Raw genomic sequence first — 16,789 nt, forward strand, 5'->3', positions numbered from 1 at the left:
AAAAGCCGCCAGGGTTTTCTCAGGGAAAAGTTATGGTTGGCCACTCGGAATCCACGTGCTAGCCGGGCTGGCTGGGCGGCTCCAGCGCCGAGCACGACCAGTTGGAGCCTGGGGGCGGAGACGGCTCTGACGTTAGAGCCACGGCCCATTCTCCTTAAAGGTGCAGGCTCACACCGCGTGTTCCCGTTCTGTTAGAACGAGCTCCACGCCGCTGTGCAAGTCTTAAAGGCGAGGCCGGCGTTGGGGTGTCGGGTGCTGAGCTGGTGCGGAAGCACCGCTGCGTGCAAGCCCTCCCAGAACCCTGGAAGGCAGAGGCTCAAGTTCTAACTTTGAGTGTTTTATATTCTCTAAAATGGGCTCAGCAATAACCTACTAGAAAAGTTCTGGGAAAGGCCATCCTGGCCTACAATGGGAGCTCTAGGCCAGCCAAGGTTACATCGATCATCTCCAAAAAAAAAAAAAGTTTTGAGCTTTAAAGGCCATAACAGTTTGAGGCCAGTCTCGAAACAGTTTTCTTCCCTGTTCCACGCTCTCACCGGGAGTCCCCGGAGCCCAGAGTCCCAAAGCGGTCCTGTAAAAATTGCTCAGGCCCCACGCTCAGCTGACACGGCTGCCCTGCCCCTTATAAAGCGTTCTGGGGTTGCAACCTCGTTTCATCATCCATAAATGAAAAGGATGGTAATTCCTGCCAACACACTCGCCATAAATTGTCAACTCCCGCTAGGGAGCTCAGTGGGCGAACGTCTGCCATTGCTGCTCCAGGCTCGCATGACCTTGAAGAACCGACCCTCGCGGCCGCTGCCCTATAAAGGTCGCGGAGCAGCGATACCCAGGCGATCTGGAAAAGTCCCAACGATCGCAGGTCCGGACTCCTCGGGCAGCGCTCCTGCGGGGCGCGGGCGGGGTCCACAGAGCTCCTTGCGGCCAGGGGCACGCTCCGTGCAGTCGGCGACCTTGACCTGCTGGCCGCAGGGAGCGCTGGGCCGCGGGGACCCGCCCACGGGGCCGCGGCGCAAGGGCGGGACTCGGGTGGGAGGGGCGGGCCCCGCGGCACTCCGCGCGCGCAGCCAGTCGGCCCGCGGGGCGGGGCCTAGCCCTGCTGGGGGCGGGGCCGGCCCCACCGCTCTCCTAGGCGGCCGCTGTGCGGAGCGGGTGCGCGCGGACCCTGCACCGGCCGCGGAGCCGCTATGGGCCCGCCAGGCCCCTGGCGCGGCGCGGCGCAAGCACGGGCTCAGAGCCAGGTGGGCGGGACGGGACTGGAGTGGGTTCTCCGAGGGTCCCCGGGGACCCCTAGTCGAGGCTGGGGGAAGGGGTGGGCCTCGCCAGGCGCCCCTTTGCCTGGGCCTGGGTATGGAGTGCGGTCGAATCTCGGGGAGAGGGTTTGTTACCGGGTCTCTGCTTCCGTCTCGGTTGAGCCCGCGGCTTGTATTTAAGAGAGAGAGGAAGGAGGCAGAGAGTGGCCTCCATCCAGGCCTCCCGGCCTGGCCCGTCTGGCCGGGGCTGGCAGTGTGGGGGAGGGAAGATGGACCTTCCTCTCTATCGCCAGATTTGTTTACACGTTTCTCTTGATGCCCAACTCCACCTCTCCTGCCCAGGGCGCTCCTGTGCCCGCCCAGATGTTGGGTGGAGGGACAAGGCTCAGGTGTTTCGATCTTTTGGCCTCTGAAGTCCAGAGGTGCACAGTAAGCATGTGGCTGAGGAAATGGCTTTGGCCGTCCCTGCCATTGGCCAACGGCTGTTGTACCTTCTTTCCAAACTAATGACGTTAACCTTGAAGGTCACCGCATCTCTCGAGCCTTAGTTTCCCCTTTGACAAAGTGAAGACGTTTACAACAATTTCAAAGGTTATGGAGGCAAGCTCTGGATGTGCCCTGAGTTCCCTGCTGGTGAAATCCCAGCGTGCCTTACCTCATGTCTGCCTCTCCCCAGGCCGTTCCTTACCTCTTGTTTGCCTCTCTCCAGGCCGTTCTTGTCAGAGGGTAAGACCCATCTGACTGTAGTTTGTTTTTTTCAGGATTGAAACGCCAAGATGGATGATCAGGATCCTGGGGGCATTAGCCCCCTTCAGCAAATGGTGGCCTCGGGAGCTGGGGCTGTGGTCACCTCCCTCTTCAGTAAGACCTAGGGAGATGGGATGTGGGCAGCTGGGGTGTGTGTGATGTGGGCTAGAGGTTGGAGGCAGTTTGGTTCTGATAATGAAGAGGGTGAGTGGGGTACTGAAGAAGCCTTCAGATCCACCTCCTTCCCCAGTGACACCCCTGGATGTGGTGAAGGTCCGCCTCCAGTCTCAGAGGCCCTCAGTAGCCAGCGGTGAGTACCTGGACCTGGAGCCAGATTGAGGGGGGCTGCCTGACAAACTGTGGATCTCCCAGAGATGGGATCCCAGTGTGGGGGGGCAGTCCTGATCACCATGGATGACTTGTGTTTCAGAGTTGACACCTTCCAGATTCTGGAGTCTCTCCTACACCAAATGTGAGTGCCCCGAGCTGCTGGAGCCTGGAAGGGCCCAGGAAAGAAGCGTTCCAGTGTCCCTAGAATATCCGGGTGCCCATGGTCATAGACTAGTATATACTTTTAGTTCACATTAGCCAGCCTTGTGTCCTGCACAGGAATATCCACACAGTGACCCGGGTGTGTCACCCAGCAAGGGTCCCTGCCACCCTAATGCCCGTCCCCTCCCTCCAGCGCCCTCGGCTCTGCAATCCCCAGGGAAGTGCCTCCTCTACTGCAACGGCATCCTGGAGCCGCTGTACCTGTGCCCAAATGGTACCCGCTGCGCCACCTGGTTTCAGGATCCTACCCGATTCACTGGCACCTTGGTAAGGAGCAGCCGTGTACCTGGGGGACTCGGTTTGGTTAGGCTGCAGCTATGGGGAATTCAGAGCAGGTAAGGGGTGGCCTGCTCAGTGTAGGAAGGGCTTGCCTGGGATTCGTTCAGGATTTTTGGTCCTGATGCTGAGAATCAAAACAATAACTGTAACATCTTAATACATGCTAGTCGGGCACTCTGCTACTGAAGAGCGCACCCTAGCCCTCCTTAAAGGTTTTTTTGTTTTGTTTTTGTTTTTTCAAGACAGAGTTTCTCTGTGTAGCTTTTGGCGCCTGTCCTGGAACTCACTTTTGTAGACCAGGTTGGCCTTGAACTCACAGAGATTCACCTGCCTCCCGAGTGCTGGGATTAGAGGCATGCACCACCACTGCCTGGCCCCTCCTTAACGCTTTAAAGGGTGACTAGGAGTCCACCTAGAACCAGATGGGGAGCTGCATGTGTGGAAGCCTGAGGGCCTAACCAGCTCTTAGCAGGACTCAGGACTATGGGCAGAGGCTGAGGGCATCCAGCCAGGCCCTGCCTGAGACAGTCCATCACAGACCTTGCTCACGCCTTCTTCTTTCCCCTGGGCTGGTGCTGGCTTGGTCAGGATGCCTTTGTGAAGATTGTGAGGCACGAGGGCACTAGGACCCTGTGGAGCGGCCTCCCAGCCACCTTGTGAGTACCCCAGTCTTTGGGGTGTTTCCTTCCCTTGACTCCTATTGACTGGGTGGGGGAGGGAGTGTTTGGAGGGTTGGGGAGCCCTTAGGTGACTTTTCTGGCCCCTTTTCTTGCTCCTAGGGTGATGACTGTGCCAGCCACTGCTGTCTACTTCACTGCCTATGACCAGCTCAAGGCGTTCCTATGTGCTCAATCCTTGACCTCTGACCTCTGTGCACCCATGATGGCCGGTGCCCTCGCCCGTAGTGAGCACAGCCTTGGCCCTTGATTTCTCTGTCCAGCCTGGGTCCCAGCACCAGCCTCTGCCAGCCTGGGGGTGGAGAGAGACTCTAAACCCTCAGACCCTGGGGTAAGAGCTGGGTGTTGACGCCTGGCGTCCGTGGCCTGACCTTCCACTTTCTTACCAACCGCAGTGGGCACCGTGACGGTGATCAGCCCCTTGGAGCTGGTGCGGACCAAGCTGCAGGCTCAGCACGTGTCCTACCGCGAGCTAGCGACCTGTGTTCAAGCTTCGGTGGCTCAGGGGGGCTGGCGCTCACTGTGGCTGGGCTGGGGTCCCACCGCCCTTCGAGATGTGCCCTTCTCAGGTAGGCACTCGGGTCAGGGTGTAGGGCAAAAGAGCCCTTAGTGTTCGAGGGGTCTGCGGCCAAGTCCCTCCCTTGTTAATAATGGCCATGCTGAGGGGCCCCCAGCTGGATCAGGCCCTCTGAATAGGTGAGACAGTTGAATGGCTTGATCAGTTTGGGAGGCAACTAGGCAGTGGGACCGGGTCCTGTGCTCATTGCATGAGTTGGCTGTTTGAAACCTGGAGCTTATGCAGGGACGCTTGGCTCTGTCTGGGAGGAAGGGACTGGACCTGCCTGGACTGAGTCTACCAGGTTGATCGCAGTCCTCGGGGGAGGACTTGTCCTGGAAGAGGTGGGAATGGAGGGTAGGCTGGGGGTAAGGGGAGGGGGTGGGAGGGGGAGAATAGGGGAACCCATGGCTGATATGTAGAACTGAATGTATTGTTAAAATATATTATAATATATATAATATATATATATATATATATATATATATATATATATATAAAAATAATAATGGCCATGAACCCACATCTCTTCTCTGAGCCTTGGCTTCCTGGTTTGTGATATGGACTCGGCGGGGGTCGGAGGTCAGAGCAGGCTGCACCCGGGGTGGTCTGGAGAGGAGAAGTCTGGAGCCCACTCCCTGGCTCCCCCTTAATGAGTGTATCTGTTTCCCAAGCTCTGTACTGGTTCAACTATGAGCTGGCAAAGGGCTGGCTGAACGGGCTGAGACCGAAAGACCAGACGTCCGTGGGCGTCAGCTTCGTGGCTGGTGGCGTCTCAGGAATGGTGAGTTGATGGGTTGGGGGTGAGGCCACCAAAGGTGTCCTACAGGACCCTGAGTGGGCGTGAGCAGAGATGCCCAGGAGGCCCCCCCCCCAGCGGTGCCGGCTCGGGAGCCTGCTTGCTTTCGTCAGCCACTCTTGGGGGGCCTGGGAATGGAACCGAGCCCTGTCCCCACCCCGCCAGGTGGCTGCCACCCTTACTCTGCCCTTTGATGTGGTGAAGACCCAGCGACAGATCGCACTGGGGACAGTGGAGGCTGTGAGAGGTGAGCTGGGGTTAGTCAAGGTGGAGGGCAGACAGGCGCCCAAACTGGGTCCCACTGAGCCGGGCCTTGAATTTGCAGTGAAGCCCCCAAGAGTTGATTCCACTTGGCTCCTGCTTCGGAGAATCCAGGCCGAATCGGGCACCAGGGGCCTCTTTGCAGGTGGGTGCCTGCTGTGTGCACATGAACTGTGTCTGTCCATGTCATGTATACGAAGGACCTGGACCCTAACCGAGGCCTGACCTCCCACCACAGGGTTCCTCCCAAGGATCATCAAGGCTGCGCCCTCGTGTGCCATCATGATCAGCACTTACGAGTTTGGCAAAAGCTTCTTCCAGAGGCTCAACCAGGAACAGCCTCTGGACCACTGAAAGGCAAAGAACAACCAGCTCTTGCGCGGGTCGGGACAGGAGACCGAGCCAAGTGCCTTCCCTCCTGCCCAGTCGTCCAGGCTACCCTCACACGTGGGTTCCTGCTGCTCCCACCACGACCTCTCGTCCACCTCCAAGTTCAAGACCAAATCTAACAGCCGCCCCTCTCTTTGTATCCCCTGATGTTTGTTGTAGCCTGGCCCCGAGGAATCAGGATCTCGGGCCAGGCAGCCCTGTTGATTCCCCTTCTAAAGATGATGACCTTCTGTGCACTGCGTGACTGCGGTGTCTCGGGGTATGTGTGTGCATTTGGGGGTCCCCAGTTGGTCACCCACACCTGTTATTTCCAGCACTTAGGAGGCTGAGGCAGGAGGATTGCCTTTAGTACCAGGTGAACCAGTACTGCAAAGCTAGATTTTTGTCTTAAAAAAAAACCAAAACTGCCACTCTGGCATGGTGGCGCACACCTTTAATCCCAGCACTGGAGTGTTGAGGCAGGTGGATCTCTGAGTCTGAAGCCTGCCTGTCTATGTGGGTCCAGGCCAGCCAGAGACTGTCTTTAAAGCTTCCCACCTTACAGGCTGCCCAGACAGGTAGGGTGGGGGTAAAGGGTGCCGATGTGGTGGTGAGGTCCTTCCATGCTAGGCCGCTGTGTTGGGGTGGGGTGAGAGCAAGAGGCCATCTCCCCAGGGCATGCCAAGGTGGCATCCCAGGGCAGAGCTGCCTACTTGCCAGCTCTGGCACAATGGACGGGCACAGGCCTGTGGCAGGGAAATGCCCCCCCAAAGCACACCCTCAAGGAGCTCTGCCAGGGCTTAAGGAGGTCTGAGAGGGGTCAGAGCCAGAGGGCACTGCAGATCTACAGGAGCCCCCTACCTCGAATTATGACCCCATGTGCTCCCTCCCACAGGGCGCATGCTAGTTAAGAGACCCTGTCATGGACCCCTGCCCCACTCCCCGACAGATGAAGCCACCTCAGTCCTCTGGTTTTTATTTGCCTAATCTCTCCCTACATAGGTACCGAGGAAGGGTGACTTCAGAGGGTGTACAGGGACAGACCAGAGGCAGGGCAGCCGGAATGCCAGGGCTGGACCACCTGCTCCTGAGGCAGGTGTGGAAGATGAGCAGCGGGAAGCAGGCAGGCTTCCCCGGGGGACTGAGGGCCTGTGGCCCGGGTGCCCCTTCCCCCGGCCCCACCACTTCCCAGTGCAACGCCTGCCTCCTTGGCCGGAAGCAGGAAGAGACTTGGCTTGTCTTTCCCTAGAGACCCTTGGCTAGGTGGGCAGCATTCTTGAAGGGTTGCCTGGGTTGGGGACTCAAAGGTGGCAGTTGTCCGTGGCCCCTAGCAGATGGGGCTGGCATTGCCCACGCTGTTCCTCAGCTCGGGCTAAGCGCTGGGCTGCCCTCGGGGCTGTCGCTCACCAGACATTCGTTGGATTTGAAGCTCGCCAGGGACTTGCAGCTGGGGATGGAGGCCAGGGAGCCGCAGAGGCCCAGCATGGAGGGCGTGGGGTCCTTCCCTGGGGAGAGAGGGCGGGTGAGGCTGGACCAACCAGACTGTGTGTGGGGGGCAGGGGTTTCATGGATGGGCAGTAAAAGGACAGTTCTCAGGTCACCCCCAGGAGACTCTTGGCCTCTTCTGGAGCATCTGCCATTTTTTGATTAAACCCTGACTCAGCATGCCTTGCATGGGGCTTGGGACACTGTATTGTAAACGTCAGTTTATCTCTGTCTCCCCCTGAGCCTCCGCCTCTTTGTCCATTTATTAAGCACACAGAGAGCATTTGCTCTGGTTCACACTCTGGGAATACAGAGAATGGACAAGACATGGTCCCTGCCCTCGTGGAGCTCACAGTCTGATTGGGGAGACACACACACTCACACAGAGTCACAAACACAGTGTGGTGGGTTACATATCCAAAGCCTGCTGTGTCTCAAAATCCAGTTACCTGATACAGTGTAGTTATATAGCTATAGATTAAAAAAGAAAGAGAAGAGAGACAGGAAATCCAGGCATTGGGAGAACTAGGAAGGGAGGAACCAAGGTGGAGCCAGGGGTGAGGTCAACACAAAATGCATGCGTTGAAGTCCTGGGCATTCACTCGGAGGGAGCCACTAATTTGGTTCTGAGCTTCCTGGCAGCCAAAGAAAAGGGGGAAAATCGATCAGGCGAGCAGTTGAGTGTGCACGTGGTGAGAGCAAACCAGGCCGAGGAATCCCTGGAGTATGAGCCCTCTCCATACATGAACACTGGGGTTCTTTTTACCAATATCCCTATTTTACAGGTGGGAATATGGGCCAGCAAAAAGAGACCAAGCTCAGGTTCTCTGAGTCCCCAAACCAAGCTCCCTCATTGGTGCTGTAAGAAGAGGAAAGGTTGAGAGAAGGGTCTAGCCATTGCTTCACTTGGGACCCCTGAAGTATACTGAGTGTGTGTGTGTGTGTGTGTGTGTGTGTGTGTGTGTGTGTGTGTGTGTGTATGCGCGCTCACCAATGGGGCCCCAGGGTTCCTCGTCCCGCTTGCCCTCTCCCAGGCGCTGGGAATCTGAGCTCAGGCTGGCCTCTGCAGACAGCGGCTCCGTGCTCAGGAAGCTGTGTCTGCAGAACAGAGAAGAGCAGGCAGTGGCCGGGAGCTCCAGGCCTGCTTCCTGGGAGTGGGGTTTGGGGGCATCAGTTGGGTTGGGGCTTACCTCCGATATAGCTTGGAGTTGCCGGCACCCTCAGGCCTATTGAGTGTGCTCAGGGAGGGCCATTGGTTGACCAGGGGTGTGGTGAACTCCTTGGAACCCTGGGCCAGGGGGGCATGGTCACCGGGGATCAGACCTGTCCTGGGAGGGGGAGGGGGATCAGGCCTGGCTGGAAAAGGGAGGCCAGACTCAGCAAAGGTAGGGGCCAGGGCCTAGAAAGGAAACCTGAGTGGTAAAAATGGGGATATATGTGGCTCAGGGGAGATGGCACACACGTGGAATTCCAGCACCAAGAGGTGGATGCAGAAGGAACACAAGTCTCAGACCTGCTACATAATGAGGCCATATTTCTAAAAGGGGCCAGGGAGGCAGTGTTAGATCCTGGAGTGGTACAGGAATAGCCTAGGGGCAGAGGTGGCCAGGACTGGTGTGCCCCTGTTGGGAGTTGGAGTGATGGAGTGTTTAGGAGTCAGAATGACGTATGAGCAAAGTGGAGAGGGTGGGTACTCTTGAAGGGGTGGGATTTGTGCTAGCTAGCTGGGACAGGTTTAGGAAGAAATGTTCTAGGTTGTGGGGTCAGTGGGTGATGCAGATCAGAGGTCTGAACAGTGGGAGTGGTACAATAAAGCTGAAGGCTGCTGAGGTCCCGTGAGTAATGTGGTCCCTGCAGCAGTGGCTAGTGTCTAGCTGAGGTGATGGAGGCTCTTAGAGGCTGTGGGAGCTTAATGTTAGGGGTGATGTTTGGCAACCGCAGGATCTTGGGAGAGAAGGAAGGGATGGGATGGGTGGGCTGATGCACATTGGTAGTTGATGTCAGGAAAGTGATGCCATCCGATGGAGTCATTTTAGGGTTCACAGGGGTCGGGACAGGGCAGGAGGCGGGCTCACAGCTGCTCCTGCAGCTCCAGGATCACGCCTTCCAGCTCCCGCTTCTCACGCTGATTCTGCGCTGCAGCCTCCTCCAGCTGCAGCTGCAGCCGCCGGTTCTCCGCCTCCAGGTCCTTCAGCTGCGACTCGCGCAGACGCACCAGCTCCTCCAGGTATCCCTGCAGGGCGCCAGCTCAGCCTGGACTTCCAAGGGGGTCCCCCAGCCTGGACCCTGGCCACACCACACCCAGCTCCCCGAGCCTCGCCCCGCTCACCTTCTGCGCATAGACAATGCGAAACTTCTGTTCCATCTTGTGCCACTTGCTGTACCAACTGTCCTCGTCGGTGACGAGCGGCAGGTAGGGGTGCTCGGGCGAGTTGTCCTCGCTGGTGCTGCTCTCCGCACTGTGCCGCTCCTCCTCATCCGTCAGGTAGTCGTAGCTTAGGAGCGGGAGCAGTGGGTGGGGCCGGCTCCGCCCCGCCTCGCCCCACTAGCACCCCAACTCCGACCCTTGGGCAGTGACACCAGGATGACACTCAGCGCCCTTCCGGTGCCCATCTCCTCACCCACCGCAATAACGGGGCTGCTCACCTCTGGGTGAATTTTAGGTAGGGCGTGTAATCGATGACCACCGGCGTCTTCCCGTCCAGAACTTCGCCCTTTAGACAGAAGCTGGGGCAGAAGAGCCACAGGGGTGGGGGAGGGAATGAGGGGCGTTGGACAGTTGTGGGGGAGGAAGTCCCCTTCACCACCGCCATGCAGACCCCACCTGAAGTCGATGGCGCTCAGCCCAATCAGCATCCCCGTGAGGACAGTGGCTTCCTCCCGCAGCATGATGGCTCCGGAGTCATAGAACCGTCTGTAGGGAGAGGAGAACGGAGACTCCCAAGGGGCCCCACACCCAGGACTTCTCTGCTTGGCTTACTTACTATAAACTTTCCTGGAGGAAGGAGATGCCTTCTTTCTGCTCACCAGACTGTCTTCTTGGACGCTCATTGGAACTAGTGCCTACCCCACCCCCACCCCCATCACAATGCACACGTCCTGACAAGAGACTCTCTTTTTTTATTTTGTTTTGTTTTCGAGACAGGGTTTCTCTGTGTAGCTTTGGAGCCTGTCCTGGATCTCACTCTGTAGACCAGGCTGGACTCGAACTCACAAAGATTTGCCTAGCTCTGCCTTCCGAGTGCTGGGATTAAAGGCGTGCGCCACCACTGCCCAGCCAAGAGACACTCTTCTGTTCTCTAAGCTAAGCAGCCTCTATCAAGCACTGGGTCACCCCAATCCTTTAAATCAGGGAGCAAGTCATAGTCGTTAGTGCTTGTTATACATACAGTAGATCCTCAAAAGACAACTCTGAAATGTGAAGACTAGGGATAGAATGTAGTAAAAAAAAAAATCAGGTTTGAGGGGGGACCCTCCTAACCTCAATAGCTTCCTACCCCCCAATGGCATGTTCAGCCTTGTGATCTCTGACCCTCAGGACCCACCTTCCTGGCAACTCCCCAGGGCCAAGCACCGAAGCGCCTCCACACATTGGAACTCTGTTCTTGGAAGACCAGAGTGACTGCCTTTGTGTGCGGAGCTGTCGGGGCTGTGTGTTGTAGGTCATGGTGCAAGGCCAAGTGAAATGGTACATGACTGAGGCCGCCGCAGTCCTGTTACCATGTGCATACTGGGACTTGTAGTCCAGATACTGAAGGCTGCTGTGGGGACGTAAGGCTTAGGCAATGAAGGTGCAAACTGCTGCTGTCCTGGAGGTCTGTCTGACCTGGTAGTTCGGTTGTCCCGAAGAGCTGTGGTGATGTATTCTGACATACGCTTCTCCATGAGAGCCACCCGGATCCATGCCCGGCCCTAGAAAGCACGATCACCTTCAGTTGTCCCAGAGGGACCTATATGTGCAACATCAGGTGTGGTCACCCTTCCCAGTGCTGTGGGCAAGGGGTAAGCAAGGACAGGGCCCCTCTGTCCAAAGCGGGGGGCAGTGTGTTGACGCCGGCTGTGGCCCCTCACCTTGGCTCGAGCTGTACTGATATTCTCCATGTTCTCAATGCTGCTCACGCAGTTGTTGGGCACTTTGCTGCAGGCCAGTCGGATATAGTCCCAGAAGCCCCGTTGCCCATCCGAGCTGAACCAGCTCACTGGACCTGCTGGGGCACAAGCTGAGCCAGGGCAGGGAGGGAACTCAGCAAGACCAGGGAGTTTGGAAAGGGTCCATGTCATAAAGCACTCACATGTATAAGCATGAGCCACCACACACACACACACACACACACACACACACACACACACACACACACACAACACACACACACACACAAAACACACACACACACACAACACACACAACACACATACACACACAACACACACACACAACAAACACACACACACACACACACAACACACACACACACACACACACACACGTACTGCCTCCCCCAGCATAAGCAGCGGGCTTGCCAACAGAGCTGCATGCCCACTGATGGAGCTGTGGGCAGATGACCCTTCCCCAGTCTCCTGGTACTGTGTGTTTGTTTCTATGTACAGCCCAGAAGGGAGCCCTGGGCCAGGGATGGCGTTTAGAAATCCACAGAGGAAGGATATCGGAGCAGGGTGGTGGCCGGAGCCACAGGCTGAGGCTGGAAGGGGTGGGCGATGATGGCCTACCTTTAAAACGGTGACTGAGAATCTGCTCCAAAATGGCTGCGAAATTAACAAACTCCTCGGATGAGTCGTCGATGGGCTCCGCTGTGTACTTCTCTAGCAAGGTTTTCACAGAGAACCTGGGTTGAGGGCAGGGGAGGGGGAGGGGGTCAAACAGGGTGGTAGAGGCAGGGTGTCAGAGAGGATGTAATAGACAGAGGGGGGGTCAGGAAGGGCATGAATGTGATGTGGGAGCAGATGAAACCAGAGTGACCACAGAAGATTCTAGACTAGGTGGATAAGAGGGTGACAGATGCAGGGAGGGGGACAGGCTGATCGGCAGAGCAGGTGCAGAAGAGACAGCCAGAGAAAGGAAGCTTCAGGGACAAGGTATGAGAGAGGATGAAACAATATGTAGAAAAAACGAGACTGCAAGAGGTAGGGGTCAGCCCCAGACTCTGTCCCTGCCACCCTTCAGAGTGGCATTTTCCACACGTGTGAACTGAGGGTCAATCAGGAGTCAGAAGTCAGTTTGCACCCATGCTCCCCAACAGTCTTTCAGCATTGTTGGAGCGGGCTTCTGTCTCTCTGGGGGCCGGGGGTCGCCTGTACCAGAGCATATGAATGTAGGCATGCATGCGTGGCCAGGTGGATGGATACTCAGCTCCGGGACATCCCTCCTCCCTCTTCCCTCCTCCCTCTTCTCAGTAGCCCACCCACACACCAGCTGCCCAGAGCCAGGCAGTACAGAGCTTGGGGCGTGGGGGGAGAATGCAGGGTGTGGGTCTGACATACATCAGGTGGGAGGGAGCTCTGGCAGAAGGTCCCTGAGAGGGATCAGGGGGCCCAGACACTGGCTTCTCTTCTCAGGGAGGGAGATAGGCAAAGAAGGCAAGTGAGGCCGAGGGCCTGGAGCCAGGCAGCCTCCATCACTCTCTCCAGCCTTGCTGAAGCCTGCGGCATCCTCTGCCGTCCTTCCTCGGTAGTCTCCACTTGCCATCTTTGCAGTGAGCGGAACAAGGAGAGGACACACAGCTCCTAACATCTCATTACTGCTGTTTCTAAGACAAAGCAGGAGTAGGGTGTCCAGGGATACGGGAGATACTTGGATATGTCCTTTTATTCTACCCATGTTTGCCAAGCTGTACAATGTGCCCAGAACTGTATTTCATGTGCATCAACCCACCTGTCCTTATCACAGCCCTGAGAGGTGGGTCCTCTTATGACCACCTTCTCCGTATTATAGATAAAGGAGGCTAAAGGCTCCAGAAATGGACTGATCAGTCGTGTAACTTGGGAGAAGGCATGCCATTCTCCATCCTTGGCTCTTTCTGCTCCGACTTACAGCTTCCTAGTGGCTGTTATAATTATGGAGGCTCGGCCAGTAAGCTGGTTCAGTGGATAAAGGCACAAAGCACAATGGCCCAAGTTCAATCCCAGGAACTCCATGGTGGAAGGAGAGACCTTACGCCCATCAGTTGTCCTCTGACTTCCACACTCAAACCATGGCACACGCACACACAAAATAAGTAAACAAACAAACAAATGTCATCTCTTAAAAAAGTACTAGCCAGGCATGGTGGCACATGCCTTTGGTCCCAGTACTCAAGAGGCAGAGGCAGGAGGATCACTGTGAGTTCCAGGTTAGCCTGGTTTACACAGTGAATTCCAGGACAGCCAGAACTACATAGATCCTGTCTTAAAAAAGAAAAAGAAGGCCGGGCAGTGGTGGTGCACGCCTTTAATCCCAGCACTCGGGAGGCAGAGGCAGGCGGATCTCTGTGAGTTCGAGGCCAGCCTGGTCTACAGAGTGAGTTCCAGGAAAGGTGCAAAGCTACACAGAGAAACCTTGTCTCGAAAAAAACCAAAAAAAAAAAAAAAAAAAAAAGAGAGAGAGAGAGAGAGAAGAAAAGAAAGGAAAAATAAAAAGAAAAAAATCAAATAAACAAGTACTGAGGCTCTAAGAAGCCTCTGCCCTCTGTTGTCTGCCTCAGTGGAACACAGGCTCCTAAAACTCCCAAGCCAGCAGCCAACCACCCGAGCCTCTCTCCTCCTTTGGGCTTTACCCAGGACAGGTCAGTGTTGGGATGTGCTAGAGGGAAGCAGCTGCCGGACTCAAAGCCTTTTTCCTCGGGTGCAAATGGAAATACCAGCACTTGCTTCGTTCAACTTTGGTTCAGGTCCCAGACAAGGATAGAAGAAGGTGAGAGTGTATGGATTGCTGGGCGCAGGCCAGGTGAGGAGTCAAGCCTGGCCCTGCCAGGAGGGAGCCTGCGACTGCGATCAGGCCATTATCTGGGCTTTCTGATGTACACCATCTATTTGTGGTCATCTGGGTCAGACTTCAGTAGAGGCCTGGGGCTTGGTCAGCACGGCAGCCATCTGCCATCTGTCCTTGGGGGAGCTGAAAGCTGGTCAGAGCCTCTAGGAACCCCATGGTGTGGGCCTGGTTAGGAAAAGCGATAGCTGCTGTGGGTTACCATGGAGACAGGGAGGCCAGGGCCCAGGGGAGCCTGCAGCCTGCTAAAGGGAGCTGCTGGGAGCTGGAGGAGAACCACGTGACAGTGATGAGGCAGCAGGGGTCCCTGGGGTTTTGGAGAATTTTGTCATGTCTCTGACCCCCCTAAACTATCCCTTGTCCCTCACTCTGAGCTACCTCCAAGACACCCGAACCTCTGTTTCTCCAGCTTAGGCCAAGTGATTCTCCCTCCCTTCCCCCACACACGCAAAGCCCTAGCTATCCTGGCAAGCAAGAAAAAGATACCAAGAGCAGAGAGGAACAAGACGAGTGTCATTGAGATCCCTGTTTCTGTGCGCCAGGAACTGGCTAGCATCTAATACGGCACACCACGACCCAATCTTTGGTATGGCTTTTACAACTAAGATGTACAATCTAAGAGTCAAAACATCAAAGGCTCAGAGTAGCTAGGAAACTTCCTCAAGGTTGCCCAGCTAAGGACTGAAGCAAAAGCTTGATCCTAGAACTGTGTGGATCCAAGGGCCAAAATCTCTTGACACCAAACCGACAAGATTTGGGGGATGGGGGCAGAGACAGTGACTGTGCTCTGGGCTGGGTCACCGATACACATCCCAGCCACCTTCACACAGGGCTGATGTCGGAGCACTTTCGAGACACTGGGAAAGGGAGGCTCTGAGACAGAGACAACATGGCTGGGTATGTGCCCTGGCATCCAAAGGAGCTCTGGGTGCTGGAGACTGGGCATCAGGTGGACATGTGTCCTGGGAGGAGGAACAGGGCTGAGGTTTACGTGCAGGCAGGGAGGACTGGTAAGGAAGGACAATCAGGCCTGCATCCAGGAGCAATAGAGTCCAAACATTTGGACATGGCAGGCGTGGAGGCTGCAGGTGGAGAAGGCAGCTGGCCTGGAGATCCCAGAGGGAGAGGCAAGGGCAGGTGGGGACTTGGGAGACAGCCTGCTCAGCTGGCAGCTTTCTGGCCTCAGAGCAGGGCAGGGAGGGTGAGTCACTGCAGGGCCGAAGTAGGAAGGATTACTTCCTGGTGTCCAAGAAAGCTGAGAATTTCCCCAGCCCTGCGACAGCCCCACCCTCGGAGATTTGGGGATGTGGGCTCCCAATCTGCACCCGGACTCAGGGGCCCAGGCTTCTGCAGCTAGGCCTTGAACGTCTACAACAGCAGGGTAGTGCCCGCGACCTTCACTGGATGGATTCAGGGGCTTTGCTGATGTGCCCAGCTGATTCTGCCACAGGCTGCAGCTGCCCAGAAACACCAACCATCCTTACTTCACGAAGGGTCGAGCAGTCTCTTAGGAAAGGTCCACCCAAGAGGCCAAGATGACAGGGATGGCAAGAGGGGACTTGGAGGACACCCGCCCCCAACCCCTTTGAGTCCCCTCTGCCCACCCTGCCCCCACTGCCAGGAAGAGAGCCAGCCAGCCCCCCTCCCCCTCTCACACACAATGTCACTTCCTGGTTCTCACAGGAAGCTGCAGTGCCAATTAAACTCTCTTCATCCCCCCCAAACCCCAGGCCGGGCATAGGCCTGGCTTAGCCAAGAAGAATAAGGACCGGCGTTCCAGCCCGCCTCCGGGTTCCGGGCCTGGGAAGGATAGTGAGCGCGTTCCTTCTAAGCCTCGCTGTCCGGCCTTTTTTTCAGCGGTTGTAGAGCATCCCCGTGGGCATGCTCAACGCTTAGATTTCCCAGCCCGCCCCAACCCTTCCCTCGAACCACCCCACCCGGACCGCCAGCGGCGCCCACCTGCACACGGTGATCAGGTTCCTGCGCTCCACGATCACGTTGCGGGAAGATGCTTTCTTGGAGGGCAGCCCCAGAGCCATGGTGGTCTGGACAAAGCTCGCTTCCATTCAGATGTGCGGCCACTGCTGCTGCCGCCCGCTGCCCCCCACCCCACCCGGAGCCCCGGCCCCCCTCGCAGGATCACGGCTGGGCCTTCTGCCCCCGGGGCCTTCGTCCTCTTCACTGCCATCCCTCTGCCTCGACGCCTGGTGCCCGGCCCCTTCGCTCCCTCCCCCGGCAGCGATTCCGGAGCAAAACAAGGCCGGGGAGGGAGCTCTCCGAGGTGCTGAGCCGGGGCTCGTCACCCCCCTCCCCCAGCCGCCCGCTTCCCCCCCCCAGCCGGTGACGTCAGGGCCATAGGGCTCCGCCCCCCGGCAGCTCGGGACCAATCCGCAAAGGGCACAGGGTTTGGGGGGGAGGGGAAGGACGGAGGCTCCTGAGAGAGCGGAGGGGGTCCCCCCCGGAGAGACAGCGATTGTGTAGAGAAGGACCCTATTCTCCACCCCCACACTCAAGGCTGGGGATCCTCGCCCGGCGTCCCAGCTTTGACGCTTTCTTTCCCTTGTTTCTAAACTGGAGTCGGTGGTCGATCTCGATCTCCCACGGGAGCCTGAAGAATGGAGACCCTCACCTCCCGCACCCTTTTCCGCCCTGCCCCCACCCATCTCAGCCAGACCTGGGCCACTTTCAGAGACTGCAGGTGGCCTTAGGTGCTAACCTAGAAATTAAAGGGATCTCTGTGCTTCTTGCGGGGAGGGTTGGCGGGGGGGGGTGGGGGGGCGCTGCGTTCGTTTGCGGTAGACAGCAAGCCCGTCTCCCCGCCGGTGGAGG

At 57.1% G+C, this 16,789-nt stretch overlaps 2 protein-coding genes across 10 annotated transcripts; one reads left to right on the plus strand and one right to left on the minus strand.

Annotated features, from left to right (window-relative positions):
- The first annotated feature begins 1,113 nt into the window (after positions 1-1,113).
- Positions 1,114-5,758, plus strand: Slc25a39 (solute carrier family 25 member 39). 4 transcript variants are annotated; one of them, XM_028882602.2, is made up of 12 exons: positions 1,114-1,241; positions 2,015-2,114; positions 2,251-2,310; positions 2,431-2,472; positions 2,686-2,819; positions 3,420-3,487; positions 3,611-3,735; positions 3,904-4,077; positions 4,739-4,848; positions 5,029-5,110; positions 5,189-5,269; positions 5,363-5,757. In XM_028882602.2, the coding sequence occupies exons 2-12, from the start codon at positions 2,030-2,032 to the stop codon at positions 5,476-5,478; spliced, it is 1,077 nt and encodes a 358-aa protein (XP_028738435.1). In that variant the 5' UTR covers positions 1,114-1,241; positions 2,015-2,029; the 3' UTR covers positions 5,479-5,757. The 4 variants fall into 4 exon arrangements, with proteins under 4 accessions (XP_028738435.1, XP_037056492.1, XP_037056493.1 ...); XM_037200597.1 differs by having other exon boundaries at positions 1,117-1,241; positions 2,233-2,310; positions 5,363-5,758; XM_037200598.1 differs by lacking the exon at positions 1,114-1,241 and adding an exon at positions 1,666-1,853 and having other exon boundaries at positions 2,233-2,310; positions 5,363-5,758.
- A 695-nt stretch (positions 5,759-6,453) lies between these two features.
- On the minus strand, positions 6,454-16,295 carry Rundc3a (RUN domain containing 3A). 6 transcript variants are annotated; one of them, XM_028882600.2, is made up of 11 exons: positions 15,920-16,295; positions 11,707-11,822; positions 11,050-11,186; positions 10,805-10,890; positions 9,803-9,892; positions 9,625-9,705; positions 9,308-9,473; positions 9,054-9,211; positions 8,169-8,306; positions 7,970-8,076; positions 6,454-7,613 (listed from the first exon to the last, which is right to left on the minus strand). In XM_028882600.2, the coding sequence occupies exons 1-11, from the start codon at positions 16,024-16,026 to the stop codon at positions 7,594-7,596; spliced, it is 1,206 nt and encodes a 401-aa protein (XP_028738433.1). In that variant the 5' UTR covers positions 16,027-16,295; the 3' UTR covers positions 6,454-7,593. The 6 variants fall into 6 exon arrangements, with proteins under 6 accessions (XP_028738433.1, XP_028738429.1, XP_028738431.1 ...); XM_028882596.2 differs by having other exon boundaries at positions 6,454-6,998; positions 11,050-11,198; XM_028882598.2 differs by having other exon boundaries at positions 6,454-6,998; positions 11,050-11,183; positions 15,920-16,270.
- Positions 16,296-16,789: the final 494 nt, after the last annotated feature.

The sequence above is a fragment of the Peromyscus leucopus genome, chromosome 8b (assembly GCF_004664715.2).
Source record: "Peromyscus leucopus breed LL Stock chromosome 8b, UCI_PerLeu_2.1, whole genome shotgun sequence".
NCBI classification, from domain to species: domain Eukaryota; kingdom Metazoa; phylum Chordata; class Mammalia; order Rodentia; family Cricetidae; genus Peromyscus; species Peromyscus leucopus.

Bases quoted from the DNA above. Each gene is read 5' to 3' on its own strand.
- Slc25a39 (XM_037200597.1), top strand. From the start codon at position 2,030: ATGGATGATCAGGATCCTGGGGGCATTAGCCCCCTTCAGCAAATGGTG. The intron at 2,820-3,419 runs GTAAGGAGCAGC...TGGCTTGGTCAG, and splicing joins CCCGATTCACTGGCACCTTG to GATGCCTTTGTGAAGATTGT. The intron at 4,078-4,738 runs GTAGGCACTCGG...CTGTTTCCCAAG, and splicing joins TCGAGATGTGCCCTTCTCAG to CTCTGTACTGGTTCAACTAT.
- Rundc3a (XM_028882596.2), bottom strand. From the start codon at position 16,026: ATGGAAGCGAGCTTTGTCCAGACCACCATGGCTCTGGGGCTGCCCTCC. The intron at 9,212-9,307 runs GTGAGCGGGGCG...GGCGCCCTGCAG, and splicing joins GCATTGTCTATGCGCAGAAG to GGATACCTGGAGGAGCTGGT. The intron at 6,999-7,969 runs GTGAGCGCGCAT...CTCTCTCCCCAG, and splicing joins GGAACCCTGGGGCCCCATTG to GGAAGGACCCCACGCCCTCC.